This window comes from Galeopterus variegatus, unplaced genomic scaffold (genome assembly GCF_000696425.1).
Source record: "Galeopterus variegatus unplaced genomic scaffold, G_variegatus-3.0.2 Scaffold1932, whole genome shotgun sequence".
Lineage (NCBI taxonomy): Eukaryota > Metazoa > Chordata > Mammalia > Dermoptera > Cynocephalidae > Galeopterus > Galeopterus variegatus.
In genome coordinates, this window is record NW_007728043.1 from 68,322 (window position 1) to 79,438 (window position 11,117).

The 11,117-nt window shown below is 36.8% G+C and overlaps 1 protein-coding gene across 1 annotated transcript in view; it reads left to right on the plus strand.

Annotated features, from left to right (window-relative positions):
- The window catches only part of MMP20 (matrix metallopeptidase 20), a 45,580-nt gene extending 34,760 nt beyond the window's left edge, over positions 1 to 10,820 (plus strand). Inside the window, exons 9-10 of the mRNA XM_008579626.1 lie at positions 8,907 to 9,010; positions 10,237 to 10,820. Coding sequence (XP_008577848.1) covers positions 8,907 to 9,010; positions 10,237 to 10,337 — 205 coding nt within the window. The 3' untranslated portion in view covers positions 10,338 to 10,820. The remainder of the gene's footprint in view (positions 1 to 8,906; positions 9,011 to 10,236) is intronic.
- Positions 10,821 to 11,117: the final 297 nt, after the last annotated feature.

The following is an 11,117-nucleotide window of genomic DNA, read 5'->3' on the forward strand; positions in this document are numbered from 1 at the left end:
AAACTTACAGAAATGAAGGGAGAAATCAATAATGGGACAATAATAGTCAGAGACTCCAGTACCACACATTTAATGATAAATAGAACTAGACAAGTCAACAAGGAACAGAAGACTTGAACAGCATTGTAAACCAACTACACCTAACAGATATCTATAAAATGCTCTACTCAACAAGAGGAGAATACATATTCTTCTCAAGTGCACGTGGAATATTCTCCAGCATAGACAATATGTTAAGCCACAACACGTCTCAGCAAATTTAAAACAATTGAGCTCATACAAAGTAGCTTCTCTGATCACAGTGGAATAAAGCTAGAAATCAATACCAGAAGATAAACTGGAAAACTTACAAATATGTGGAAATTAAACAACACACTATTAGGGCTGAGCCCGTGGCGCACTCGGGAGGGTGTGGTGCTGGGAGCGTGGCAGCGCTCCCGCCGCGGGTTCAGATCCTATATAGGGATGACCGGCGCGCTCACAGCACTCACTGGCTGAGCGTGTTGCGGCTGGTCTCAAAAAGGACAAAAAAAAAAAAAAAAAACACTATTAAACAGCCAATGGAACACCATTTGACCCAGAAGAAATCACAAGAGAAATTAGAAAACAAACAGAAATAAATAAAAATTAAAACCCAACATTTCAGAACTTATGGGATGTAGCAAAGGCAGTGATCAGAGAGAAATTCATAGTTGTAAATACCTATACTAAAAAAGAAGAAAGATCTCAAATCAATAACATTCACTTTAAGACACTGGAAGATCAAGAGCAAATTAAATCTAAAATAATCGAAAAGAAGTAAATAATAAGGATTACAGTGGAAATAAATAAAATAGAGAATCAATAAACAATTTGAGAAAATCAGAAAAATTAAAAGTTAGTTCTTTGAGATCAATAAAATTAACAAACTAGACCAAGTAAAGAAGACTCAAATTACTAAAATCAGAAATGAAAGAGGGGATATTACTACTGAAATAACAGAAATAAAAGAGATTATAAAGTAATACTATAAATCATTGTATGCCAATAAATTAGACAAATTAAATGAAATAGACAAATTCCCAGAAAGACACAAACTAGTGAAACTGAGTCAAGGAGAAATAGTCTGAATAGACCTATAACAAGTAAATAGATTGAATTAATAATCAAAAACTATCTACGGGGCTGGCCCCGTGGCACACTCGGGAGAGTGCAGCGCTGGGAGCGCAGCAGCGCTCCCGCTGCGGGTTCGGATCCTATATAGGGATGGCCGGTGCACTCACTGGCTGAGCACGGTGCAGGCGACACCAAGCCAAGGGTTGCGATCCCCTTACCGGTCACAAAAAGGACAAAAAAAAAAAAAAAACTATCTACAAAGAAAAGCACAGGACCAGATGGCTTCACTGGTGAATTCTACCAATACATTTAAAGAAAAATTAATAGCAATTTTTCACAAGCTCTGCTAAGACATAAAAGAGAAGAAAACACTCCCTAACTCCTCGTATGAAGCCAGCATTACCCTGTACCAAAACCAAAGACATCACAAGAAAATAAAACTTCAAAGGGCTGGCAGTTAGTTCATGTGACTAGAGCACTGTGCTGATACACCAAGGTCAAGGGTTCAGATCCACATACTGGCCAGCTGCCAAAAAAAAAAATCTTGGAAAATAAAACTTCAGACTAATGTCTGTGGTGAAGATGGGTGCAAAAATCCTTCAAAAATACTAGCAAACCAAATCCAGCAACGTGTAAAAAGAATCATATACCAAAATCAAGTGGGATTTTTCCCCAGGAATGCAAGGTTGGTTGGATATCCAAAAATCAGTTAATGTAGCATACCATATCAATAGAATAAAAACCTAAAGCCATATGGTCTTCTCAGTATACGCAGAAAATCACTTGACAAAATCCAACACCTGTTCATAATAAAAATGCCCAGTCAACTAGGAATAGAAAGAAACTTTCTCAAACTGATAAAGAGCATTTTTGAAAATCCTACAGGTGGCATCATACTCTGAGGTGAGAGACTGGATGCTTTCTCCCTAAGATCAGGAGCAAGACAAAAAATTTCACTCTTACTGCTTCTATTCAACATTTTATTTGAGATTCCAACCAGGGCAATTAAGTAAGAATAAATGAAATAAAAATCATCCAGACTGGAAAGAAAGTAAAATTATATCTATTTGCATATCTTTCACGAAGAAAATCCTGAAGAATACTCTAAAATAACGATTAGGACTAATAAATGAGTTCAGCAAAATTTCAAGGTATGAGTTCAACGCAAAAATCAATTTCTATAAACCTCAATGAACAGTCTAAAAATGAAATTAAGAAAACAATTCCACTTGCAATAGCATCAAAAAGAATAAAATACTTATAAATAAATGTAACAAAAGAAACAGAAAACTTATAGTCTGAAAATTATAAAACATTGCTGAAAAAAATTAAATAAGATCTAAGCAGAAAGATATCTCATGTTCATGGACTGGAAGCCTTAGTATTTTTAAGATGGCAATACTTCTCAAATTGATCTAAAGATTTGACCCAATCACTTTCAAAATACTACTAGCTTCTTGGTAGAAACTGACAAGTTGATCTTAAAATTCATGTAAAACTCTGGGCCGGCCCGGTGGCGCACTGCTACAGTGCGCCACTTGGGAGCGTGGCGGCGCTCCCGCTGAGGGTTCAGATCCCACATACAGACCGGCTGCTCACTGGCTGAGCAAGGTGCAGGAGCAACGCCGAGGGTTGCGATCCCGTTGCCGGTCCCGGTCCGGTACGGGCGTGACACTGAGGGTTGCGATCCGTTGCCGGTCACGAAAAAAGACAAAAAAAAAAAAACTCAGAGGACCTAGAATAGCCAAAATATCTTGAAGAACAACAAAGTTGGAGAACTCATACTTCCTGATTTCAAAACTTACTACAAAGAAAGAGTAATCAAGATAATGTAACATAAGCAAAAGGACAGATGTAGAGATCAATGGAAAAAAATTTAGAGTCCAGAAATAAAACCATCTGTCTATGGCCAATTGATGCTAAGGCCATTCAACGGGGAAAGAATGGTGTCTTTAATAAATTGTGCTGGGACAAGTGACTAGCCAGATGCAAAAAGCACAGAGTTGGACCCCTACCTTACACCATATACAAAAATTAACTGAAAATTGTTCAAACATCTTAAATGTAAGAGCTAAAACTATAAAACTCTTAGAGGAAAATATAGAGATAAATCTCCATGATCTTGGATTTAGCAATGAATGCTTAGATATGACACCTAAAGCATGAGCCAAAAAAAAAACTAGACTAATTGGACTTCATCAAAATTAAAAACTTTTCTGCTTCAAAGGATACTGTCCAGAAAGTAAGAAGACAACCCACAGAATGGGAGAAAATATTTATAAGTCATATATTGGATAGAGGACTTATATCTAGAATGTATAAAAGACTCAATTAATAAAAAGACAAATAACCCAGTTAAATGAGCAAAGAATCTGAACAGACATTTCTCCAAAGAACATATACAAATGGCCAATAAGCCCATGAAAAGATACTCAACATCAATAGTCATCAGGGAAATGCAAATCAAAACCACAATGAGAAGCTACTTCACACCTGCTAGGATGCAGTAATCAAAAAGTCAGATAGTAACAAGTGTGGGGGAGAATATGCAGGAATCAGAACCCTCATACACTGCCTCTGGGAATGTAAATTAGTGCAGCCACTTTGGAAAACAATCTCCTGTTCCTCAAAAAAGTTAAACATAGAATTACCATTTGACCCAGAATTCAACTCCTAGGTATATACCCAAGACAAAAATATATGTCACACAAAAACTGTACACAAATATTCATAGCAGCATTATTCAGAATAGCCAAATAGTGGCAACAATTCAAATTTTCATCTTGTTGAATGGATATATAAAATGTGATCATTTGCACAATGGAATATTATTTGGCCACAATAATTAATGAATTATTGATACATGCTACAACATGAATGGATCTTGAAAGCATTATGCTAAATAAAGGTTGGTCACAAAAATTCACATATTAAATTATTTCATTTACATGAAATGTACAGAATGGGGCAAGTCTACCAAGACAGAAAGTAGATTAATGATTGTCTAGGGCTGGGAAGGATGAAAGGTGGAGGTGGGGAGGGGGAGTTGGGAACTGATAGCTGAAAGACATGAGATTTCTTTTTGAGGTGATGGCAATGTTCTGAAATTGATTGTGTTGATGGTATCATGATTCTGTGAATATATTAAAATGAAACAGTGAATTGTTAAATAAGAGAGAAAAAATCTTATTGCAATGATTCTGCCAGAGATGGTGAGTTCGGAGGTTTAGGGTAGATTTGATTATTCTTCAAGCAGTAGAAATCTTAGGTCTTGGTGATTGACTAGCTGGGGGTCATTGCTTTGATCAATGGGTTTTCCATCTTACTATTTACAAAAATAGTAAACTTAAGAAGTGAAGCAGAATTAGGGGAATGAAGAGGAGTTCCATTTTGTGCATGTGGATTTTAACATTCTAGTGAAACCCAAGAATGGGAATGCCCAGAAGAGAGTTGAACATGCAGATCTTGAGCTCAGGAGAACTCAGGGTGGAAAGATAACTTTGGAATTCATTGTATAATCAGGTGGCAACTGAGGCCATGTAAAAGTATGAGACTGTCCAGGAGGAAGGGGCCCAAGGACAGCGTATTATGTTCATTATAGAAAACATGGAAAATATGAAAGGAAAAGAAATTCCTCCAGTTGCCAACACTTGCAGCATCTTTTTGTATGTGTGTGGTGGTGACTGGCCATTACGAGGATCTGAACCCATTTGCAACGTCTTTTGATAATCATGTAATTTCTTTTTTCTATTTCTTTCTAGGGGTATTACCATTTTAAAATAGTTAACTATCCAATTTTGTATCCTGACATTTTTCCACTTACTATCATAGCATAGACAATTTTCCATGCTGTTACAAATTCTTCCAGAATCTTCCCACAGTCATTTTCCTCACGGGGTCCTGCTTCCTGACTCTCCTCTGGGATGATTCATGGCAGCTTCTCCCTCTTCTATCTTCTTTTCATTCCTGATCACTCTCCTCCTGCCCTTCCCTAGTGTAAATTACAAAGGGCTCTTCCTTCACAAAGCCATGTGATTCCCGGCTAGAAGTTGATTATTAACTTCAAAGGGGAATTCCAGATTTCCATTTCATTGTCCCTTTTGACCCACACTGGTAAGGTCACCTTGAGGGAACTTCCTAAAACAATCTTAGATACTTTACCAATAAGGCCTCTTTTTGCCATGCCTTTTCACATTCTCCCTAAGCATCCTTTAGAAGACTCAACTCCCCATTTAGCACTTCAGCAGAGGCAGAGTGGAGTCAGTTATGCCATTGACACATGATAGAAATCATCACAGTCAAAACACTCAAAATGCCTAACAAATCTAAGTTCCAAGCATGCATGTCAGCTTAAACAAAAACAAAAATGCAAGCTCTTTACTAAAATATTCCCCAAGTCCTTAGATACAAATTGGGCAGTAAGCTGACATATCTGAAAAACTACATCAGACATTTGTGGCACTATGATATCACTAGTAAAGTTTAATAGTCAGCGATGGTTTATTTAATATCTATACCTTTTATCAACATTAAATGATAAAACAATTGCCCAAAAGGAAATATGTAGTTACAGATCATTATTTTTAGCTTGATATTTCGATTTCATAAACAAGACCTCAGTGATGAGAAAATGTATGCAATAATTTCAGCAGATACCTACTATAGAGTAGATTCTCAATAAAAATGTATTTCTTTCCATAATATTCAAATTCAGCTAATATTTATTGATGGCTCACTGGGCATCAGGAATCATGCTGGGTATTTTCTCATATTCCCTCATTCTCTTATCTTCCTTCTCAACAATATTGAGAAGTAGGAATTGTTATTTCCACTTAATGGTTAAAAACAGTGTGTCTCAGAGAAGTTATGTGATTAACTCAAGATCACCCAGCTAAACAGCGGTCCCTCTGAAGCTGTATTTCATGTCCTCTGAATCCAGCTCCAAAGGCCATCCTGTCCACCACAGTTCTCTTCACCATTTATTTGTCAGTCAAAATGCTCATGATTCTCATCCTGTCATATACTTTTCTTTTCTTTCATCCTTTTGGCAGTATCAACACACCAGCAGACCTTCCTAATCTTAACCCCTTCTCCAACATGGTTCTCTGGACCACCTCCAAATTTTTCTAGCCCTCCTTTTTCCACCTCTTCTCAACCTTACCTACTACTGCAAAATATTATCCTGATAAAGTATGTTTAAAGATTAAAGATTTCGGGCCAGCCCAGTGGCGCACTGCTACAGTACGCCACTTGGGAGCACGGCGGTGCTCCCGCCGAGGGTTCGGATCCCACATACAGACCGGTTCCCGCTCACTGGCTGAGCGAGGTGCGGGCGCAACACCGAGGGTTGCGATCCCATTGCCGGTCCCGGTCCGGTACAGGCGCGACACTGAGGGTTGCGATCCGTTGCTGGTCACGAAAAAAGACAAAAAGGAAAAAAAAAAAAAAATGAATGATCTCGGAATCTGAATGGTGCCATGTGTATAGTTTTCAATATGGTACAGTTTACCCAGGATAGACCTAGTTTACTCCTTTTGTTCTGGTGTCCTATATTTTGTTTTGTTATGAATGTTTAATTTTTTTAATTAAAGTATTATTACTAATATTTTGCTTAAGTATTAGTATATTAAATATTGTCAGGATGAGTTTGAAAATCTTTACATTATATGAGACATGTATAATAGGCAGACTTCTCACTTCACGTGCTTAAATCAGAAAAATGACCAGCAATAACTGTTAACTCTTTGGAGTTTTTGTCTTTTCCAATATTTTATTTTGAAGTCAGTAGAAACCACTTCACTATGCCTTCATGCCAACAATACTTCTGCCTAGCTTTGCTTTATTTGTGGTAATTCAATTTATCCAGATCTCAGGAAGATATAGTTTGATTAGATAATACCTAAAATAGCTTGAATTTCTTATTCTTTAAGTAGAAGCAAACAAATTAGGTATAGATTATTAGACCAAAGTTTACTCAACCTCATACTAACAAGTCAGAGTTAATGGTTCTTGGGGCCAAAATAACTTATGTAGTCTTATGGCTTGGGCCTGCCTAGGGTGCTACATGTGCCAAGCCCCTCCATGCATGTACATGCACATGCATAAATTATCTTGTCTTCATGACCACTATTTTCCAGGGGAGGAAACCAGGGCTCAGAGTTCAAAGCACATTCTCCTGATCACAAAGCCAACAGAGTCAGAAATTCAGATTAACAGAGTCAGACCTGACTATATACGTTGTACTCTTTGCTCTATAACAGAAATCCCAAAATATCTACCCACAAACAAAGGGTTCCATCATCACAAAGTTTTCACCAGTTCACAGCAAGGAAGAACCACAGCACAGTATTGTAAATGTAGGGAGGTGCGGTATGTGGCAGCATAAAGACAGATTATTGGCAAGAGCTGTCTTTTATTCTGAGTTTATGTCCTTTCTTCCTTTTTGGTGTTAGTTTCTTTTCTTTGTGAAATGATCATGAAAATAGGCAGTAATGGTTTTTTGATGGTTTCGTGGTAATGTTCTTACTTGGTAAAATGAAAAGTAGGTAACCTTGTATTAGTTATATAGGCCCCTGTTTATACAATGTCTACATAAAAGGCCCAAATGCAATATTAATGTTATAGTTAATATATTAATATGTTGAGAAAGTTAGCTTCCACCCCTAACCCCAACACTCCATAAAGCAGCTCAACCCTTTAGTCAGTTTTAGCCTAAACACTTCTGTCCCAATGTTTGACTCCTGCTCACAATCACAAGAGATTTGTCCACTGCCCTATGTAGTCACGTTTCTGGAGATGGTGATTGTGATCTGCTGCCACAGGAAACTACCCAGTAGTCCAAGTACCAGGAGAAATTGTCTGACCTTTTGGTGGAAAAGAAGTGTAGTGTTCATCTGGGAACGTCCCCATTTGGAGCTCTGAGCTAAAGAAGAAGGAACTTTCTCAAACTTAGAATGAAATAGTATCGGAGAGATGAGAGTCATCCCTGCCCAATGCTGAACCCATACAAGTCATGCTGACTCATCCAAGTCACGCTCTTTTTCACAAGGCATAATTTAGATCACAAAGAGATATATTAACCAGTCTTCAGAGTTAGCATTGAATGGTGGTTGCTGATCCAGAAAAAGAAGCCTAATCTACTATTTGGTCGGTCATATAATCTTTCCAAGAAGGAAAAGCAATGAAATGCAATTAAATTGATTTAAAAGGCCTTTGCTTCTTTTTTTTTTTTTTACAGATTTTTTTGTTTCTTATTTACTGATTGTTCACTTGTTCATGCATGTATTTATTTATTCAATGTGCATTATTTGTTCAACCCTTTCTCCATGAGTATATAGCACTAAGTCCATGGATAAAAGCCCCTATAAAAGGCTTTCAATTGTCTGGCAAACCAAGAAATTCACATAGAAAGGGAGAAAATAATTACAACAGTAAATAAGGCATTAGTAATACAAGTAAAGTTACTTTTGAAAGGCCATTTTTTTTTAAGTTTCAGAAAGATTTTGCTATAATACATAAAATAACTGAGTCTAAACAATATATCTGGCAATTTTTTGAAGAGGCTGCTTAGAGCACGTGACTTCCAAATTAGTGGTACCAGAATCTCAGGAACATAGTAAACTAGTATAGAGGCTTGTAATTTGTTTTTGGTATTTCAAGACCCCAATTTTTTTTAATGTGTGTGTGAGAGAGAGAGAGATCAAAATAAGTCATAGAGCAGCCCTGGCTAAATATGCTTGACCAGCGTGATGTCGTCTACAATCAATAAAAGCCTCTTATTAATATTATTTATGAAATAATACTTCTTCCAGCTATGATGAACGGAAAAGGAGAATGGAAAAAGACTATCCAAAGAGTACTGAAGAAGAATTTTCAGGAGTAAATGGCCAAATAGATGCTGCTGTGGAATTAAATGGTGAGTGTTTCTGCCAAAAACTTTGTGGAAATTATAAAAAGAAATCTGGGCTCTGCTTTAACACAACAGAAAATAGGCTTCCAAATGGGAGTCATTGGTTCTTATTTTTGTCCTGGGTTCTTTTATAAGTTTGGCTAACCAGATTATCTAGTAGAAAGAGTAACTATAAAAGGTCTGCCATTGTGGTTCTCTCTTTGCTAATGGAATGATTTAGAAGTATAACTTCAATCCATTAGCTAGATCATAAAGTCCACCCAGGCTTCCTTTTTTATCTTTAACATGCACATAGTCTATAGAAATATAGCCTACAATGATTACCCTGCCAGAAGGCTATAAAGATGAATGAATATGTCAAGTGTCTTTGCTTTTGGTTGGAATTATATCAACTAAGTGTGGAAACACTGGTGGTTTCATGACTATACCTATACATACGATTTTAATAAATGAAAATAGGAACTAAAAAAATATACATACATACTCTCAACCTTTCCAGTGCCTTTTCCCACTCCATCACCAACTCCTGAAATTTAACACATAGTGAGTAAAGTTGAATTGAATTGGGTTAAATAAATTAAATTGAATCTTTTGAATCAGTCAGTCAACACATTCTTCCTGAGAATGTAGCACAGAGCTGGACACTGTTCAGAAATGCAAAGACAGTTCTAGACATGGCCTCTGCTCTCACAGAATGGTGAACACTTTTGAGAAATGCCTATCCATCCTATACAGATGAAGTTGCTGGAAAACAAGACAACGTTTAATTTAGTACTGAATTGTGTGGCAGACTTCCCAATAATAACAAGAGCTGATCTGAGGAAAAAAAAGATCAGAATTGGCAGCAGTCATTGGAGATTTCATGGGAGAACTCTAGCTGGGTTTTGAAGATTGGCTAGAGGTTTGACTAGGTAAAGGAAAGGTGAGGGAGCTTCTTGGAGGAGAATAGCCTGAGCAGAAGCACAAAGCATAATTAAACATGGCATGTTGGATGATTCGAGGAGAAGGCCTTACCTGGCTGGAGCAAAGAGTAAGATGAGAAATGACTTTAAAGTTAGAGGTGTCAGATTCTAGGGCGTGGTGGAGCTGTGCCAAAGACAAGCTAACTGCCACCTGAAAAATTCCCAATTCTCTTTTGGTGCCACCTCAAGAAAGTTACAATAACAAGTCCTCCCATTTACATAATTGCAGGTCATTTTTGGTAACCACCCTTTCAACTTTGTCTCTTTTAGGCTACATTTACTTCTTTTCAGGACCAAAAACATACAAGTACGATACAGAGAAGGAAGATGTGGTTAGTGTGGTGAAATCTAGTTCCTGGATTGGTTGCTAAATAGAAAGGTTTAATCTTTCCTGAGGAATAAAGATGACTGCAAGCAGCTGGTAACTGGATGTGAAGGACTAAAGCGTAACGCAGGATAAGGATTCTTCCCACGGCCTTCAGTTCTAAGAGCAATTTAGAGTTCATTGAAAATAATATGCTTCTACATTTTTTCACAGTTGTGTATTCAGAATTTCAATGCAAATGAGAAATTCCTCTACGGCCAACTTACACAAAATTGTAATCAACACAATGCACTCTTCGATTAGACACCATTTTTTTTTAACCTAATATACTAAAGCAAAATGATCAGTTTGGTTTTTATTTCCAAGAAGAAGCTTATTGGTGGATTTCCTGGCATATATTATAGTTCTTTTAATAGGAAATGTCATTACCATACAAATTATAATTATTCTTTATGAGCAATGGCTTTTGTGGCCATCATTTGTAATAATAAATATAAACTTACCCATTTTTACTTTAAACATATCACAAACAAAACACTGCATAAAGTTTGTTTCTTATTTGTTTGTTTAATTCTGTGTCTACTCATTGCTCTCTGAAGTACATTGTGGTGGACAAACCTATTCAAATGAATTTTTTTTTAGGCAAGAGATGGGCACTTTGCAACAGGAAAACTTTTTAACAAAAGCCAATAAACATGTTATACTAGAACAGTTCCTCATTTCTCTTTTCTGTTAATATTTACTAAATATTACTTTATTTGGCAATAAATTCTGTGTACCTATAAACAACTTAAACCATAAGATAGTATCATGAGTACACAGACCC